The sequence below is a fragment of the Bombus vosnesenskii genome, unplaced genomic scaffold (assembly GCF_011952255.1).
Source record: "Bombus vosnesenskii isolate JDL3184/JDL3185 unplaced genomic scaffold, Bvos_JDL3184-5_v1.1 scf7180000013288, whole genome shotgun sequence".
Taxonomy (NCBI): domain Eukaryota; kingdom Metazoa; phylum Arthropoda; class Insecta; order Hymenoptera; family Apidae; genus Bombus; species Bombus vosnesenskii.
The window spans coordinates 1,036,028-1,057,096 of record NW_022882941.1 but is presented as its reverse complement, the minus strand read 5'-3'; the positions used below and the strand labels follow the sequence as shown (position 1 = coordinate 1,057,096).

The following is a 21,069-nucleotide window of genomic DNA, read 5'->3' as shown; positions in this document are numbered from 1 at the left end:
GAAGGTATGGTTGCAGTATTTCTGCGCGTGAGCGTACCTTTGGCATCTTTTACATTGCACTATCTCTTTTTTAACAAGCGGTGGTTCGAACTTTACTATTGAGTTCATTAGACGACTGATGTTGTATATTTCCTTATTGTTAGGCTTTTGTTTTATGTCGATAAAAAATAAGGATAACGGGTCTTTCGAGACTCTATGCCTTATATTACTAACGTTGATAACTTCGTGGCCGTGTTTTAAGAGTTCGAATTTTAGCTCGTCAATGTCTGCTGAGTGGTGGATGTTGCGTAGAACCACTCGAAAAGGTCTTTCGTGTTTGAGCTGATATGTATGAAAGTTGGCGTTGAAGGTCTTAAGTAGTTTGGTGAGTCTTCTACATGCATCAGGGTTTGTCGGCAGGATTTTTACTTTGTTATTGTTGGTTTTTAGGTTGTAATCCTCTTTGGAGATATCTCTCTCTGTGGACTGAATCATCGTTTGTATGTCGATGACATCATCAACATATATTGGTGGGGGAGGGGAATTTCTTTGGGTGTGTTGGTTTGCTGGTGGGTCTGCAATTTCCATGGAGTCGTTTGTGGATTCCAATATGGCGTATCTGTTGTATGTGGTTACTTGGTTTGTTGGTTCTGGGTGACGTTTGTGTTTATTTTTGATGCTTCTATTTTTCGCTTTTTAGAGTTTTTGGCGTCATTAGTACGGGGGGATCTGTTACACTTTTGCCACGGAGGAGGTAGCGCGGAGCAATTGTGGATTTGCTCAGGAGAGGCTGGTCGTGATTCCTGGACCATCATCGAGCTAGTTAATTCAAGTTGAATAACTAGTCGAGAGGCTATGAGGCTAGAATTCGGGTAGAGGTTAGGAGCGTAGGAATTTTTCTCTAAAAGATAGGAAACACTTGGCTGTGTTCACTTTCGACGAATGGGCGACACGTGTTGTTTTATGAACTTCACGGAGCACTAGACACACGTCTGCACGCTACGGCACTCAACAGCGAACTCCATAGACAAAATTGAGAACGAAGCCTGAAGACTCATGCCGAGAGAGATTTGAGAAGAATTCTGCAGAAAGTTGAACAGGATCTGGAAAGGGGGAGCAACATAATTTACCCCACATACAAAAAGGAAAGAACGGAAGAAGCAGAGTAGCGTACATACACTCGTACATGTTTCATACAGCGTACGAAATATACGCAAACATCCTTAATGAAAAGCTGAAGAGAGAGATAGAGAGAAAGCTTAGAGGAGAGGGAACATCGTCCGAAGACGATGGACGCGATATACGTGATACATCGTGTAATTAACAGAGAAGAGAGCAGGACGAGAAGGGGGCTGTGTGCATACTTTATAGATTTGAGGGTGGCTTTTAATTGGATTGGTAGAAGCAGATTGGAGGGGACGTTGGGATGCAAAGGTGCAAAGGAATTTGAGGCGAAAAGTAACGGCAATCTACCAGGAAACGACGATATGATGAAGACAGGAAAGGGAAAAATGCCGAAATTTGAGACAACAAGGGGCGTGCGGTAGAGTCCCATGCTATTCAATGTATATCTGTTGAACATGGAGGAGGCTTTGAGAAAGAAAGGGGAGAAAGGGCTACATATAAGAAGGGAAAAGATGTGGCCATTAACCTACGTGGATGATATACCGACGATGGCTAGAAGGAGTGACAAGTGTGTTCAGAAGACTGAGAAAGTACCTGGAGAAGAAAGGACTCGCAATGAACACAAGGAAAACGAAGATGATGCTATGTTGTTCGAGAGAAGAGGAAGGAAAAGGAAAAATATGAGAAGGAGCGAAACTGAACAGGAGAAAGGTTGAAGGAGGCTAAAGAAGTAAGAATTTGAGAGTCATATTGAAGAGGAGTTGCAAGATGTAAAGACACAGACGGACAGAGATAACAGGGCGACGATAGCAATAAAAAAGACGTAATACTGGAGAGACAGGCTATTTAAAGAATCATTCGATAGGGGATTGAGGATGTTCGAATCATCTAATGGAGAGTGTGCTAGTGTGCGGATTCGCAATTTGGATACAGTACGAAAAAACGGGATTGGAAGGATAAAGAGAAGATATATTAAGGGTATGCTGGGATAGAGGAACGCCAAACTACATCCTGGTGGAGGAGACCAAGATTGAGAAGATCATGGACAAGGTATTAAAGAGGGCAGTCAGATATCAGGTATCAGATCTAGTGGAGAAATGTTTTTGGGAATTGGATAGAATGAGGAGAAGATGAGGGGAAGGGGTGAGATGGAAAGAGAGGAAAAGACAGAAGGGTGAAGGTATAACTCCATATATAAGAAGATAAGGACAGAAAGCACGCCGCGTTATCTGAGAGAGAGAGGACAAAGAGGAAGGACAGATTCATTATTTGTGACAGCAAGATTCAGATGTGGAAATGAGAATAAGAATGTGGAATATGCATGGAAGTAGAAAGAGGCGGTAGAATATCTGGCGGAGAGCTGCGGAGGCAGAAATGTGAGGTGGTACGTAGAGGAGACTTTGTGGATAAAGCGGCAGCGGGCGGGGGGAAATCAAGAGGATTTTGAGAGAAAGGGAAGAAAGAAGAACCTTCTTCTTACCACCTGGTAAGAGCAGGAAACAGCGCCAAAGAAAACAGTAAGATAAAATAGGTTAAGTTAGTTATAATGAGAACTAGAGAAGTAAGTAGTAAAGCGTTAAAGAAAAATATTATTGTCGTATTGGGTAAAGATTATGTAAGATTGTTGGGCTAATAGCTGAAAGCCATTTACAGCCGAAAAGCAAGGATTGAATAAATAATGAAAAAAATAAAATATGTATATGTGACAATATGAGTGTGAAGATATACAAAACCACATTATAAGGGCAAATGTCCTCCATATATCTAATTAACTTACTCATAATATAGACCACTTTCTTTTCCTGCATTTTCGTCTACAGCACAATATAAAGTCGTTTGAGCACCCTGTTCAGCAGTTTTCATGAAAGGCTGGATCAACCTTACAATTGATGTCATACCTCGGAAAAACGATGCATCCATATATCGACACAATTCTGTTTTCACTACTCCAGGATGTAAAGAATATACGTGTATGCCTTGAATTTCAGCTGCTGAAAATGCGTAAAAAGATACAGATATAAACACAACACAGTAATTATATGCGGACATTCAAAACTCAACAAAGCATGCACCAAATGGAATGCTCAGATGTTTAGGAATAACACTAAAGCTTAAACGACTCCGAACAAAGATAGCGACAATCTCACTAGGTGCGAAAAGATTCTGTCGGATGGAGAGAGAAGTAGAAATAGGATACTGGACATCAGGAGTCAGCTAGGTTTCGATAACTAAAATTATTTCGTCTGGCAGTTCAACACTCGCACACAATAATCCTTTGTGTATCATGCGAATGGAGTGAGCATTCCAAAAGAGAATTTTTGCGAGCGTTACGGAGCGTCAAATGGTTACAGTATAGAAGGCCTGAAATTTATCAAATGTGGTACAACACTTGCACATTTTGCGTATAAGTGCGTTAGTCGTATCTAAAAGGATTTGAAGAGCCGCAAAAAAGCTTAATTCGCGCACGGCACCTTGTACCACCATCTTATACCAAACCCCACCAATCGCATAACGGTTCACATTCAAAAAAATCTGGCTAAAATTGAATTTTTTTATTTCACATTTTTAATTTACAAATCGTATCCACTCTACCAAAGCATCTTCCACGGTATTATTAAAAGATTGTCATTCGAAATTAAAAAAATGTCAATACAATTTTTTAAATTCTTCATAATTTTTAAGGCCATCTGTTAGTCTGGACATTTCACGACATAAAACTCAATTAAACTACATTTTTAATAAATTTCGAACAAAAGATAATAAACAAGAGTGTTTGCATGAGTGGTACTGTTTAAGCGTTCCAATTTTCACAAACTGAAGAACAAAATGATCTGAAACTTAATGTTTCACAATTTTGAAATAAAATTAACAAACTAAAAGGTTCCAGTCGGAAATACAAATACGAAAACGTTTCCAAATTTGCAATTTTGTGTTTGTCTTTGCCCGACTCTGATGCAAATATAGCAAGATCTTTTTCTTTTTCAGTGAAAGAAATACAAACGAGAGGTCAAAACGAATTGAAGCCAAGAATGGTTATTGCATTAAACAGAATTCGATTAGATTTTAGAAATCTCAAAGCACGTTGTTATTACAACTAACTCAAAAACTAACGAAACGCTACAACTTTTCAAGAATAGTATGTACAAAAAAGAAACAAACCCATAGGAACTCGTTCATATTCTTAAACTCCAAGAAACGGATGATAGTGATAATATCGACTGTTAAACTGCCTTTATATTTTATTTGTATTTTGCATTTTATTCATTTTGTATACTTTGTCAATATTCTACATTTCGTTCGCATTTTGTATCTTTTTCGTATTCTGTATTTTTTTATTTGCATTCTATATTTTACATCTATAAAATTTTAGGAACGTTTAAAATATTTGTGCAATTACCTACATTAATAGCTTATGAATAAATGAAATTATTTACAATACACACAATAATTATATGAACAGATATCTCTCCTAACTAATAGTTTTGTGCTTTTATTCAAATTCATTTTATTAATTTTTTAAATAATTTTGTTGAAAGAATTTAATTTATATCAAATGATTTATTATTTATTTCGTTAAAAGAAAGTGTCGTGCAAATCTTATCACTGAAATACATTCGAGCATACGTATGACTGAGTTACAGACTATGATTAATCTTCAAACTGCGACCTACAACCTACGCTGTGTCACTCACGTAACGCAACGCAACGCACCGCGAGCGATGTGGCTGTAAAATGATAATGGGGCAAACTTGGTAGGGAAAGAATCGGGAATGCAAGTACATAATTTAGCGAAAGTCGAACATTTAAATTAATTTGAGGTGTGACCACTATCGTAATTACAATGAAAAAATGTTGGCCTTGGAATTGAAGGTCTAGGTCAATTTTGCGGCTACACTTTACTTTGTAACTTTCCACCGATCCGAAGGTGTTGAATCATCTGCCAAAAGTATAACAAATATGTAACTTTTTACATTCTGTACATTCTACATATACCTTTACTAATTATTATTATCTCTATGCCTTTACAAACATAATAACGTATATACAAATGTTCTCCTTCTTCGCTTCTCAATTACACATGAAATATTTATTTTAAAAACAATTGAACCAGTTTGTTTAGAGCGGAAATAATTAAAATTACTACACCATATAATTTTTTGAAAGCATAATTCTGCTACTTACCGATTAACTGTTTATTCAATTCTTTAGTAAATAAGATATTGGCCAGCTTACTTTGACAATAAGCTCTAACAGGTGAGTAAGAACGTTCCAAATTTAAATCCTCAAAATGTATATTACCACCTGTAACATGATATATGATGTAGTATGTATAGGAATAACTTATATAAATCAATAAGTTTCATATTTTAAGTTAAATACTATTAGAAGTAACAACAAGACAGACTTTAATATAATACCTCACTCCTTCAATATAGATAACTATGCAAGTCTTTGTACAAACCTTTTCTATGTGTTTTATAGCTAAAAATGAAACGAAAATATCATATGAACATACAACTGCAAATATTTCATCAATCGTAATAAAAATATAAAATATGGGAAGAACCACAATGAATTTACTTTTAATATAATGGTATACAGCAATAAATAAATAATTTACATATTTTATATTAATTTATTGAATTAGTTTGAATGATGGAGTTAAGTCGAGTGAATTATATTAAATAATAAATGGTTTTCCTGCATAAAAATTTGATAATATTATATTATACCTGCGTTTTTATATCATTTTCGCATTTCGAAATTTCATACGCTTCTTTGCGATACAAAACTCATTTCAACAATTCCATTAGTTCGCTCTCAGAAGAAATGACTATGGAACCACAAATCCCAGCAACAACTAAAGCTGCTAAATCAACTCCTATCTATGTCGAAGCACAGGTAATAGAGTCAACCCCTAAATGATAACGCAGGAATTGACAGCCATAGCATAAAACAACTAAAAAACAGTTAATTCTTTGCTTTTCAATTTTTCTGAGAATCGGTGCTTTATCCTATTTGCTGACTTTAACAATCGAAAAAATGATGCTTTAATCGGTCTTCCTGAATTTGAAACGTTACTTGGATCAACCAATGAGATCCTAGCATCATCCCAACATGCAACAATATATCCAACTATTAACATTATTGCGAAAAGAGTGTTCTGTACACAGTGAGTTCCGTACCATTTAATTATGTTATAGGAGACTATCGGATAGATAACCATGTGTAATACATGCGGCATGGACTATGATACTTATTATCATACAAACGCTAAAAGAGACACGTGATATAATCACAATTGCATAGAGATAATTATTATCTACACCATCGGCTGGCTACAGAGCCAGCATGTGATGGTCAGACGTTTGAATCATCTCCACCAATAACCTCTGACAAACACGTGACAGAATATCCTCACATGACGAATCGATCCAGATGATGCTACAAACGATTCATTTTAACAATTTTATTATCAAGCACAACTTTACTTTAGGAAATGTTTATATAAACTCCAAAAGCATGCGCAGACCGACGAAGTTTGATACAGAAGAAGTCCACTCGGTTAGTTTAGGTTGCCGACATGTAACAATAAGTCTATTATTTTCACGACACTGACGAGGAAATCGAAGAGAAATCTTCGTAATTTCAACAAATTTACAAGTGATGACTTACCATGAATCAATTAGAGATATTATCAGCACTGTTTAATCAGTGATGTACAACTACGTACCGAGCTAACAGCAATGGGTAAATACCTGAACCTGAACTTCATGCTTGAGACACGTGGCTAAAATCACTAACGACGAACCCACTTTAAATGACTGAATAAACGTAACATATTAAACTAATTGACGGCAAATAAATGTTTTATTTAATTTATTTAACTATGACTCATGAATACGTGCCAGCACTTGGTTTAATACGAGTAAGATGTAAAACCACCAGCACGGAGTCGTTGGAGTAGTCTAATATGACAAGGTCGAAAAAACGAGTTCATAATAAGATGTATCAAGAATAATAAAATTAATAAAAAATAAATAATTTAATAAAATTAAAAGATGTAATTATTACAAAAATTTTAGTCTCTCTCTCTCTCTCTCTCTTTCTCTCTCTCCTCTCTCTAGCTTTCAACTAATCATATACAATTATTATTATTGCTACTTACCCAAATGTGCAGCTGATGAAACGTTAATTATTCTACAACCTGGTCCAGATTCTATTATTCTTGGTAACAGTAGAAGTGTTAAAAGAAAATGTGCCAAATGATTCACTTGAATATGAGTCTCGAAACCATTTTCAGTTTTTTCAAATGGATGCAAGAATACTCCTGCATTATTAATTAATATGTGGATGGCCGGTTCAGTTTTTAAAAGGTGCTGTGCACAGTTCTTAACGCTTGTTAAACTACTGAGATCCAACTGACAAATTACTAATTGTCCTGGTTTATCTTCAGGGTTTTTCTCACCGGCACTGAAATTTTATGTACCGTAAATCTTATAAAGTACATTGAACAGTAAATACAACAATACATACAAAAGAAAATTGAATTCTTCTCGAATTCCGCTATGAATTTTTAAACGGTGTAATAGCTTCAATAAATCAATATAATCAAATTAACGAATCCAATATAACAGTGTTTATGGAATGGAATAAAATAGTGACTCAGAAAATGTTTCCAATAGATAGATACAATGATAAACAATCTTAAAACGAACTGTGAATTTGTCTTTTAAAAATTATTATCCAAGTTCAAACTTAGTGCCTCTTGTGAAACAGTAAGCCATAAAAAATGGCTTCGGTCTAACATATATACATTTATAAAACATAGAAAAGATTGTGTGAAACAATATTAAATAGTTTTGAATAACATATCGCCTCATACAGAAATAATGTATTTTTAACAGAATCCTATGTTTCATATAACTGTTTCATATAACTCTAATTCCGATGAAATCTGATTGAATGGAAAGCTACGTGTTATTCCAACAAGAGTTAAGAAGAATTGCAAGGTTTGTTTTCAACGAAACAATCCCAGTGAAAGATATTAAACAACATATGACTGCAATACTTGCCCCGACAAGCCGAAAATACATCTTGACGATTGTTTTATAAAATACCATACAAAGCGACAATACAGAGCTTAATATTTAACGAATGTCCTTCTTTCAGATGTAAGGATACATAAAATATTAAAATATAATAGTTTCATACGTTAATTTGTATAATTTATATTAATTTGTATATGAAATCATTTTAAGTTGTAAGCTATAAGAAACTCACCAAGTTTTTTTTATTTATTTATTTAAATTTTACAATTTGTCCAGTAGGACATTAGTGGTATAATAATATAACATGTGGTTACCCCCAGTGGGGTTCCATCTTCCAAGTTGTTTATTTTATTTCTATTGTGAGGTCTGTGAGATGCTTCTTATTCAATCTTCTTTCTATTATGGTTTTATTCGTTTCAGCAACCAGCTGGTTTGGGTGTATTACAAGTCTTTCTTTATACTTTTTTGCATATCTAGCGATTTCCTCTTTGACTGTTGGAATTTTTAAATCTTTTCGTAAGTCTTCATTTCTGACGTACCATGGAGCGTTAACTATTGTCCTTAAAATTTTTGCTTGCTCTGTTTCTATTTTATTTATGTGACTCATTGCTGCCGTCCTCCATAGTGGAACTCCGTATGTCCAGATTGGTTTGATTATTGTTTTGTATATATTTAGTTTATTTATTATGCTTAATTTGGATTTTCTATTGGTTAACCAGTACATCTGCTTCCTCTTTTCACGTATTCTGTTTATTATTGATTTTATGTGATGCTTCCATGTAAGGTGTGTGTCTAAATGTATTCCTAGATATTTGACTTGCTTTGTTTGTACTATGCGGGCGCCATTCAATTGAATATCTGGTGTTTTTCCTTTTCTAAATGTAAATGTTGTGTAATTGCACTTACTGGTGTTCGCTTTTATTTGTTTGTTTTGCAGCCACTTTTCTATTTTTGTAATGTGTTCTTGTAGTATTGCGGCTGCCGTTTCTAGATTTGCGTGCTTCACTAGTATGGCCATATCGTTCGCGAACGTTAGTATTTTGCTGTTGACAATTGTTGGTATGTCTGCCGTATATAGTGTGTATAATATTAGTCCTAGGACGCTTCCTTGCGGTACTCCTACCTTGGTATCCTTAATTTCAGAATATGCATCTTTTATTTTTACTACAAAGGTTCTATTGTTTAAGTAAGATTTGTAGATTTGTAAATAGTTTGTAGATTTGTTCTGGAAATTGCTTTTTGAATGTTTGAAGAAGTTTTTCATGATTAACTTTGTCAAATGCTTTTTCGATGTCCATAAAGAGTGCCGTGCAATATTGTTTTGTTTCCAACGCCTGTAAGATTTCATTGACGAGTCTGTGCATTTGTTCTATTGTGGAGTGTTTATTCCTGAATCCAAATTGATGGTCCGGTATTAGTTTTTCTTTCTCTATTGTTGGTTTTAGGCGGTTATATATGTGGGATGGTGTGACGTCAGGAAAGGACATGGCGTGAGGGGTGATTGTTTATAAACGTTGTCAAGATATGTTAATATTGCCAAGGAGTGTTTTGAGCGTTACCAAGATTTGTTAAGGGAAAAATGAGTGTGGAAAGTGCTGTCAGAGTTGAATTTATCGTGGTCGAGAGAAGTTCGTCGTGTTGTTGTGACGTAGAATTAGTGAGAAACGAATTCGCGAAACGCGATATTATATTCGATTTTGTGAGAGTGCAACGATATTGTGTTTATCATACTGTTTTTTCTGTTAACTTATAATATAACATTCCTACATATGTTATTTTTTCTAGTAATTTGGACAACGCAGGTAGTAATGATATTGGCCTGTAGGATGCCGTTAGATGTGGGTTTTTGTTTGGTTTGGGTAACATTACGATCTGTGCTATTTTCCATACTGCAGGAAAGTACTGTATTCTTAGAATTGCGTTGAATATTATCGTTGTTAGTCTTATTGTCTTTGGGGGAAGGTATTTTAAGATTTTTTCATTGATCATGTCGAATCCTGGTGCTTTACTTGTCTTTGTTGCCTTAATTAAGTTTGTAACTTCTTACGCTGTTGTGCTGAGTATGGTGCAGCGTTTATCAGTTGTGTTGCTGACATTTTCCACTTCTTCATTTGTTTGCCATCTGGGGATGCTGTTATTAATTTCGTACGGTGAAAATATATTTCGTAGGTGCTTCGAAAATTCTTCTGCCTGCTCTTCGTTGCTCCTGGCCCATGTGTTGTCCATTTTTCTCATTGCTGGGATTGATTTTATTGTTTTCTTAACTTTGTTAGTGACTTTCCATAGGGAGTAGTTGGTATTCTCATGCGCGGATAGTGATTCAATGAAGTTTGAGAATTCGTTATTATGATGTTCCCTTATTTTATTCTTTAATTCCCTTGTAAGTTTATTTGGATTTTTCTTGTTTTCTTGTGTTCTCTGTTTTTGTCATTTTGCTCTCGCTTTTCTTTTTTCCCTGATTTTATCTAGGATGTCCTGTGGAATAATTTTTGATTGCCTGCTATCTGATTCATGGGTGGTGGTTGCCCACGCTGCTTCCTGTATTATTTCTGTCATAGTTGCTAAAAGATGCTTGTTTGGTCTGAAGGACCTTAACCGTGAAAATGCCAAGATTTATGGACCAAGGCACCGGCGCCAACAGAGCCCAAAATTGCCGGACTTAGGTGGTCTGCTCTCAGGTATTACAAAAACAAAGGAAGCGCGACGGGCGAAACAGTCACATAAGAAATGAGGCAAAAACGATGACAGCGTTCTTTGATCCGAAGCCTGCCAAAAATAGGACGACTCTTAACGCTTCTTGTTCTGAACAAACTAAATAAATTAGCGAACAAGAAAGAGCAATAGGGAAGGATGCTGAAGAACCTGTCGTTACATTGCGTAGAACACCGAAACGTGGTGATTGTAGCAAAAATGATATAATAGAATGACTTCAGTACGATAAAGACAATAGTTCTAAATTTTACACAGGCTGAAATGGCAAATGAAGGTAATGACGAGCATGTGCCTTCTCACCGTAGCTTCGAAACATTTGAAATATTGCTTGCTTGAAATGCGTCATTGGTTTCAGGTAAAGAGCAAAAATAAAATCTTTAAATATTGAAACAGTGTCAATTTTTTTACTTCCATTTAAATAAATAAAGTTTAATATAAAAAAAGTTTAATATAAAGTTTAATATAAAAAAGATTAATAACACGGATACACATCTATGAAACGAAGGTTGAGCGATATTTATACAGTATATTTAAGTGTTAAACTACTCAAAACATTGATCTTAACAAGATCAATTCTGAAGATCACTGAAATTGATGAAATATGTCCATTTGTAGATAATTATCAAAACGTATTCCGAATTAATATTTTTAGAAATATTATATTATTAAGAAATACATACTTTTGCTAGAGATACCGCGGTATGGCAAGTTGCACTACCGGAATTCTCTTTTTTTTACGACCTTTATATCATTTCGAGGTTACGATCCCATTCGATGATTGAGACACCATGTATACGAAGATATAATTCTTTGTTAGTGTATAGTTAGTTTCAAAATTAGTATATAATCTATTTCTGTTTCAAATTAGAATAATTATTCTAACTTATCTCTTCAACTATGAATATAGCGATATATAAATGTTCTTTTTAATATTTATAAAATTTTAATGAAATTTGGTTTTCGAAAAATGGAGTTACAAGGTAAAACGTTAAACGACAAGAGAAATATACAATATTTTATCAAAACAACTAAGTAATTAAATTATCGATTAATTTTAAATACGTGTATTTATGAACCACTACGATTTATTAGAATTTAGATTTCCATTTAAACAATAATGAGATAAGCATAAAATATATCGCTTTGCTCTAATTTAAAAGGAAATATTTTTTCAAGAAGTATATTTCAAGTTCATTTTTTAAATAAAAAATAATTTTCAAATACCTTGACGTAGTTTCTTTTATGTCATTCACTGCTTCTGTTGCTTTATTAATGTCACGACAAGCTAAAATCACTCGAGCACCTAAAAAATAAAAAGTATCTTATTATTTTTGTTAATATAAATATGTAATACGTGTATGTAATGTATAATACAAACTACAAATAAGTTATGATTAAAACAGTTGTATATTTGAAAACGTATTATAAGCTATATCATATCCGTAATTGCTATACACGTTCTCTATAATGTAAAGAAGAATCGCACATTAACTTACAATCCTCTTATCAGAATGCATTCTTGTCTTTCTATTTATCACCTGATATTAACACTAAACCTACCGATACTTCTTGTATACCTATTTCTACCGTGCCCAGTCAAAATAACCGTTCCTTTAAAAAAAGTTATTGTTTTTATAATTAAACGTAGAAAATATATATGTCGGGTTTGTCGGGTTGGCGCTAGTTTTAGGGGCGCGTTGCGTATCTTCATTAGGACAAGCCATCGTAGTTGTTCAATGAGGTTTATATTTACAATTATGTGTTCAAGTGTTGATTTAACAAGGTTTAACAATTTAACGTGTTTATTAGTCACTCTTAAAGTAAAGATAATGTTCTTAGGTTCAAACGAATCCACGGTCAACGGGATAACTCTTTGTGCAATTGAATATGTTTTGAAACTCAAAATGACGTTAGCTGTGACGCACAGTATCCTTCTGACTGTTGAGAGATGTTAGGTTGGTATGATCGCTAGTTACTACAAGCTAAGTTGGTACGACTTCTAACGACGCTATTTTGCTTAGTAATCGACCACGTGAAAAATATATTGGAGAAAATCGAATCTGCGTGGATCGATTAATTATTAACCCCAAACCCATATCAATTAACACTGACTCATTGACCTGACGTTGTGAGTAAACTCTCCAAGGAGATCATAAGAATAAAAGACTGACACGATCACATTTGTCAATTGCGTATTGACCGGGGTTATCAACAAAATTCCAGGCGCCGTTAGTAGGCAGACCCGTGTAGAGCCGTCATTGCTCCTGCCCCGGGGCTTGTTTGTTAATACAGCGTGTATCCCTCAATATTGGTACTTCTACTGTTAAGTAAAAACGTTCATCCCGTGACCGTGGCTACGTTCGGCGATCAGTTGTGTTACTTCGAGCCCAAGCCCACTGTCACAAACCTCGGACAAACATAATCAGATCGTATCACAACTACTACTTCAAAGTTCTATTATTTAAGTACAGCTATAATGAATAGTTTAGACCAAAGTATTGGGAATCTTCCCAAAATTCCAAAAGAAAGGTCCGTTGTCCCTACATCTCCGACATATAAATAGTGAATTTGTTACTGAATGAATTAGTATATGAACAACTTCCATAAAATGACGATACAAATTTATTTTTATATAATTTCAATTATAAACTAAAAAAGGGACAAACAAAATTATTACAGGCAATTACAGAAGCAGAATTGATGGAAAGTGTGGAATTAAATAATTCAGAGGTTTTGAGTGCAGATAAGAATGAAGGAGTGAGTCATGTAGGAGGAAAAGTTGCACTTGAAACTGCGATGAGATATATTGAGCAGCGAGAAAATTCATCTGCAATTGATATCTTATTTTTTAAAAAGTGGCGCGATATCGGATTAATAGACGAGATTAAACCAAAAAAGCAGAAAAAGATTACCAATTACTTTGTAAAAAAAAGTAATATTTTATAAATATTGTTTATATGTATATACTAGGTATGTACAGTAGAAGTTATTGATATAGTTATTCGTTAATCTTTGTTCTGTAACTACCTAGAAATAATAACTGAAACATGTCTGATTAACCAGCCAGGAGTCCAATCCTACAGCAGCCGGTTAAGTGTAAGTATACTGTATGTATAATATATAACATTTTAGTCAATAAGCACTCTTTTTATAGAATAAAAAATTTAGTTATAAGGTTCACAGAAAACATCGCCATTAATAAAAACAATTTAACAGTAGCAGTGCCTCTGAATTTGCAAAAATTTAATTGTGCATAAAAATATATAACATAAAATAGTTACGCATAGGTAATTGGTAAGAACTCTTGTTCTTATTACTCTTTTTGTTGCTAAGTAATAATAATTTTATTGAATCATGTACTTTGCCTTAGTAACGTTAAGAATATTTCTAAAATTTCATATTGATTACAATATAACAATACCTTAGTTACGTTAATATATAATGATTATAAATAATGAGTCTATACTAGATGTAAGAAACGATAAACTAAATATTTGACTGTATTTGAAATTGTACATACAGTAGGTAACAAGAAGATTTAAACACTATACAACTTTAATTTCTGAGCTCTATATTTTCAGTAAATCTATAAGGACCAACAAAAATGTATTACATTACATTAAACTGCACTATATAGACAACAACAGAAGAAATCTTTTGAGTTATTATTTATTGTCATCTAAATATTAAAAAAAAACATTGAGAAAGAATGAATCCTTATATCATAAAAAGTTTTGGACACTAATGCTAATTATGCACATAAAACTAAACAACAACTAAATTATACACATAAAATTAAAACTAATAATGACTATTCATATTTAAAATTTGATATTAAGTTGGATAATCCATATGTTTGATGACATGATGTAAACATTTTGGCACAATGGAAATAAGTTTATTTAAATAATCAACAATGACTTGTTTCCATTCTTCTTTCAAATTCTTCCATTCTTTTTTTTCATTGTTCTATTGACATTTCTAGCATTCTGTTAATTCTGCAATCTAATTCCTCCGATACATGTTTCGTAGGATTTAAGATCAGGAACATGTAAAACATGTGTACAATTACAAAGAAAAGATTCTTGTACAATCCATACCTTATGCTTTGGATCGTTATTCTGGAACAGCTTAAAAGTCTCATAAATCCCCATATTAAAAGTATTTTCTTGAAAATTGTTCTTTTAATGTATAAATATTTATGTAAAATGTGTAAATATGTATAAACTTTTACCGAAAATACTGTAACATAATATAATACACTTCTATTGATCCTTATACATTTATTGAAATTATAGAACTTAGAAATCAAAATTATATAGTGTCTGAATCTCTTTTGTGAGCAATTATATATTAAATTCAGGTATATTCCAAGGAAATTTCACACGATATTAATAATAGTATTAATAATAATAATGTATTAATCAAACTGTCCATATATATATTTATGAAGAATGAATGTAGTAATTACAGTCATATGTTTCCACCCATAAATGTGTCAAAATACACTTAACCTTATGTTTTTTATTGAAACTATAGGAAATTTTTAAAGAAAAAACAAATTTCTACAACAAATCATACACAAATTCATAATACACTCAACAAGACCAATCTAATAACATAAAATTTGTCATGATCGCTGAATGTTCCAATTCCTAGGAATGTTTTTAAACTTAAAATAACACAAATATAGTATATAAATATAATAAACTTAAAACAAATAGTTATGTATAAATACTTATAACATAAATTCATTCAGCCTTCGATAATATAATATTTATTTATTCAACAATATCGTTTCTAATTTTGGAATAATTATAATAAAGTAGATTATCGTAAAGTAGAGTACATCACAATAGATTATAATTAACAAAAAAACAAAAAATATTCTTTCACATAAATATTTCATTCTTTTATCTTCAAGTTTTTAAAAAATATGACATTAGTAATCATAACCAAAGTAATACTATAATAATCCAAACTTGAATTGGTGTGACAAATTGATTTAACAATGCAAAAAGTAATCTTTAATGGACTACTTTGAATAAATATGCTTCTAATTATATTCTAAACGATATAATACTAATAATATATAATAAATAATATATTAATAAAGGAGCATATACATATATGTATGTATGTATGTACTATTAGTGAAATTCTACTAGTTACACTTTACTGCTATTGGTTAAAGGTTATAAAGTACTGTAGTCCTAATAAGCTCTTTTGCATAACAGTAGCAAATTTAATAACGAAACAAGCTAAATTTTGTACGTCAATTTTATAAATTACTAAAATATCTAGTCTTAGTACCTCTCATATTCGATGGGTATTCGATGTAAAATAATATAATTGTTCAACGGAAGTCTGAAACCTAAAACTTATTACACATCAATCCAATAATGGTATTATATCAAAATTATAAAATAATAATTTATGAGAAAATTTATATACCACTTTCGATATTGACGCTTATTTCTCACTGTTAAGATTAATAGTAATGAAGAAGTTAAATATTTAAATAATATGTGCATGCAAAGTACAAAGCATAATAATTTAATTTTTGGTTAAACTACATTTTAGGGAATGCGAAATTATTAACTTTTTGTGCAATCTTATAGTTTTATATGTGTTTTCACCTAAAATGTGGTGTCAAAAATATTTCCTAATATGTAATATAATCCAATTTTTTATATATTTACCTATGTAACTTACTGCGAAGAACATATAGAACATATATGCATTTTATATTGTGTGTTACAAAAATAATTTATAACCTTCACAAAATATATATAATATATTAAAACTTACTCAGATAATGTAGATTATATAAAGATTTATATACATTTTATTACACATATTATATAGGAATAAGTACAGTTAAATCAAAATAGTATGAAAGATAAAGAATATATATATATATATATATATATATATATATACACATATTTACATATATAAATATTTACATATATAAATATATATATATATATGTACTGTCTGAATTTATAAAGCTCTATATCATGATCATATAAAAACCTTGTCCTATACACATACATATGCATAAATGTACATGAGTTTCTTACTTGTTCATGTAACATTGTAATAGACGGTATTATTAGAAATATATTAACTGCAAAAATGAATAATTAGATATTATCGTATAATAAATTATAATTGATATTTTCCCTTGAAATTTCTCAATAATTAAATGTCTGTAATAAACAAAATTATACATTGATAGAATTATTATTTTGTAGATTTATAGGTAAAAATATTTGAAAATGCAAATGCAAAAATTGCACATAATGTATAAAAATATATAAAATATTCCAAGGATGATTTTTCTTATGATATTCAGTGGACACAAAAAATCTTCCGGAGACTAAATTTTATATCTTTAATGATGTTCATAAAAATATAAATTTGTATAAACATCTGCAATTTATTCATAACACTGAGAATTTATTTTAAAACCTGTTATCACATTCATACTTATATTGATAATATTAGTAACAGTAATAACTTGTATGTAATATATTTTGTTTAATTTAAATGTTACAATGTAATACTTATGACATATATATATGTCACATATATATATATACACAATATATATATAATATAAGGTACTAAATGCAAATATAACATATATAATGTACTAATTGTGCTACAAGTACAACATCATTAACTATGTAAAATATATAAAATTATAAATGTAATATTTCAAAAATTATCTCATAACTATATGAATGAATTATATATGTCAATAACATAAATAGTGTAAATATTCTTACCTCTTCTATATATATCCCTAGCTGTTTCTTTCCCAATTCCACAATTTGCACCTGTTATAATTACAGTTTTTCCAATCAAACGAACATCGTTGTTACAATAGTTAGTAAAAAACCTCATATTTAAAACAATTTGCTCTTACTAATTGCAGTAACATACAATAAAAGAATCTATTTATCCAGAACTTCGATCCGCCTTCTGAAGTATAACGATGCTTTCTACCTTTCAATTCCACTCACTTCGTCATCACATTGAGCGGGTATACCGTACTTGCATCGAGCAGCATACCGTACTTCCATATAAAAGGAGTGGGGTACGCAATAGTGATTATATAGCAAATAAACTCTGCAAAATTATTGATATCGTTATCAGAATGACGATATAGTTAAACGTCCTAAAACAATCATTGATTGATAAACAGATTATAGATATTTCTACACATTAAATATCTAAAAACAATTTAAAATACGCAAATAGGTATGTATAAAAATATGCATAATATACTAACAACACATATGACATAAGTTTTGTCTATACATGTAATAATAATATACATATAGCAGTATCATCTATGATACATTATTTAATAATGTACTTACATAGATTTTTTTTTTCATAGATTTCATAAATTCATAGATTTACTTTTACAGTCAATCTGATATATCATAGTTTACGTTACAATAAATTACCAACATTTTATCCAAATTTGAATTGTCAATTTTCTGTAAAATACAACCATTGCCTACTTGTTAAATTTTTCGATATCTTAGTATGTCTGTTTCTTATTCGATTTCCAATTCAGGTTACAGATAATGCAATACATTTACGCAAACTAAACTATTTAAAATTCGAGACACTAAACTAGCAAACAATTAAAAATTCTGAACATGCAACTTGATGTAATATACATAAAGTTGACCACATTAACTGCATATTATCCACGCGTTGCAGTTATTGTGCGAGAGTTTACTGATAAACTAACTCAATTTTATAAGATAAATATATCATACAATATGGATAAACCTTCTTAGATATGTTCTTAAATATAAGTAAGAAAATCATATGTAATATGTAGAAGACACAAAATAAACAATAATTCTCTAATCACGTAATAAATTTCTATTTAGGTATAATTTCTCTATTTGCATTATATTGAATTATGTATTTATATGAACATCCATTGTCAAAATTATTTATTAAATTAAATTATTATTATAATTAAATTAAATTATTTATTAAAAATTAAATTATTAAATATTACCCATTTTATTAATTTCTCTCGTTTCTTGTACTTGTTATCGTTTGACAATAGTTGATTCCCAATTTTTAAATTATTATCATTAAAGTACTCATTTCCTTTCGCAAAGTGGATTAACAAGAGAAGTTCCAAAATCTTCAACAGTTGTGTTTTCTTTAAATCTTCGTTAACTGATTAATAGATTTCGGTTTAAAGATAAATGAAATGTACGCGAAGACGCTGTCGTAACAAACCTATCGGAAAATTGTATCTTATTAGTTGTCATTAAAAGGAAATAAAATTTATAAAATCAATATTTACTTAAAAAGAAAAATCGTTATCTTCTTGTGTTTAGACTCATTTTCATTAATTTACGGAATTTTATACATAACAAACATATTATAAAACTGAATCTGCAATGTTTTCATTATTGGACAAGCATGTTGTTGCCGTGTTATGTTGATGTTATGTTGATTACAGTAAGAAAATTTTTAGATAGCAGAACATCTATATATTAATATTACAGGGAGAATTATGCAAGTAACGTATGACAAAAGATAAATTTTATTATTATATGCCATAAAAACATTGAAGTCCTTGTTCCAATTCAATATATGGATATACAATTGCAATGGTATTATGTAATTCTTGCTACTTTTGTAATGCTCTCATACTTTTAGCGCTTCTATCACTTATCTTGTTTCGATGGTTAGTCACAAGCTTTTTATTTGAAATTGTTAATATCTAACCTTTGGAGTACGAGAGATCTTCGAACTTTATGTTTATTTAAAGTATCTTACATTTTATGCAAAACGTCTTAAAGATCTCTTATTATCGTTTTGGGAATGCCTGTTCACGACCAAAGTACAACGTAAGTAGATAAGGTGCCTTAAGGACATCTTGATTTATACATAAGACGTTCAAAAAATATGTTGATACATTTGTGAGATATTACCAGTACCAGATGTCATAAAGATGTCTAAGAGCAAGAACCTTTAAACAACGTCTAGAACAGACGCCTTTGTGCTGTACTACATAGTACTAAGTATACAAAATGTAAATATATAAATAAATATTTTTTTCATTGTTATTTGATATTTCTTTTACATAAAATTATAGTTTTACACAGAATGTTTATTAATTTTATTACCAATTTTTACAATTCTGCATATAAAATACAATTTTTCGAGCATTGGCCTTTGTTAGGTTTTATTTTATTATTATCGTTTCTATTGCCTTTATCATATGTTTCTAAAATGTTGTCGTATTTGTTTCAAATTCAATAACTCATCAGTATGTGTTTATTATATTAGCTAAAGGTCTTGCTCATCCTTGTTCATCCAATGTTATCTTCGCTATTTGATTGTTCCCAAATACGTATCTAGTCCTCAATAACTTAGCAATCTGTATGTAATGTAAAATATCAATGTAAAATACCAATTTCATATTAAAGTAACAGAAGAAATATATTCTTCAGATAATTAATAGAATACTTGAATAATAGATATACCAATCAAATTTGTATATAATTACGTATACGGCATACATTCTATTGCATATTATACAATACATATATTTATTAAGTGTTCAGTGAAAGGTAGAAGTAATTTCAATATACAAGTCTGTGAAACAAAATGAGATAAAAATAAGAAACCAGAAAAGTATATTAAAAAGATTGATTTTTATTTATCTCATTTCATTTATTGGAAAGTCTTTCATGATTAGTTGATGAAATATTTAACCAAAGTACAATCTTAATCATTGCATAATTTTATTAATTTAATTTTATACTTATAATACCAAACAAAGCGACTAAAGTAAGTAACCGTTAGAGTTTGAATACCGATTCCCGATTTGCTGTTTCTTGCCACTAGGATTTATTGAATTGATCAATCATATATATGCATATATAGCGGAAAGGTGCTCTCAGTTTCGGTTAACGACTCGATGATTAAGGACATATCTTCCTTTTAGTTCGAAAGACAAACGGTAAGTTTCATGGTTTATACAATGCTACGGTAGCTTTTTTTTAAATACATCTCCATCGATTCGATGATATGGTATACCATTGTGATAGTCGTGACGTACTTACATAATATTGTATACACCTTATACAGATAAAGTTCATTTTATCATGTATGATTTCAAATTGGGTCGAGGAATTCTAAA

General features: G+C 31.1%; 1 protein-coding gene across 3 annotated transcripts in view; it reads right to left on the bottom strand.

Annotated features, from left to right (window-relative positions):
- Nucleotides 1–17,943, bottom strand: part of LOC117232418 (retinol dehydrogenase 12-like) — a 31,180-nt gene extending 13,237 nt beyond the window's left edge. Inside the window, exons 1-5 of one of the 3 annotated variants that reach the window (XM_033491764.1) lie at nucleotides 17,666–17,943; nucleotides 12,093–12,171; nucleotides 7,274–7,578; nucleotides 5,287–5,406; nucleotides 2,882–3,092 (exon numbers count right to left, since the gene is read on the bottom strand). In XM_033491764.1, coding sequence (XP_033347655.1) covers nucleotides 2,882–3,092; nucleotides 5,287–5,406; nucleotides 7,274–7,578; nucleotides 12,093–12,171; nucleotides 17,666–17,783 — 833 coding nt within the window. In that variant the 5' untranslated portion in view covers nucleotides 17,784–17,943. Of the gene's footprint in view, nucleotides 1–2,881; nucleotides 3,096–5,286; nucleotides 5,407–7,273; nucleotides 7,579–12,092; nucleotides 12,172–13,895; nucleotides 13,939–17,665 lie in introns of those variants that run through there. The other 2 variants (XM_033491763.1, XM_033491766.1) reach the window with 2 other exon arrangements.
- Between the last annotated feature and the right edge of the window lie 3,126 nt (nucleotides 17,944–21,069).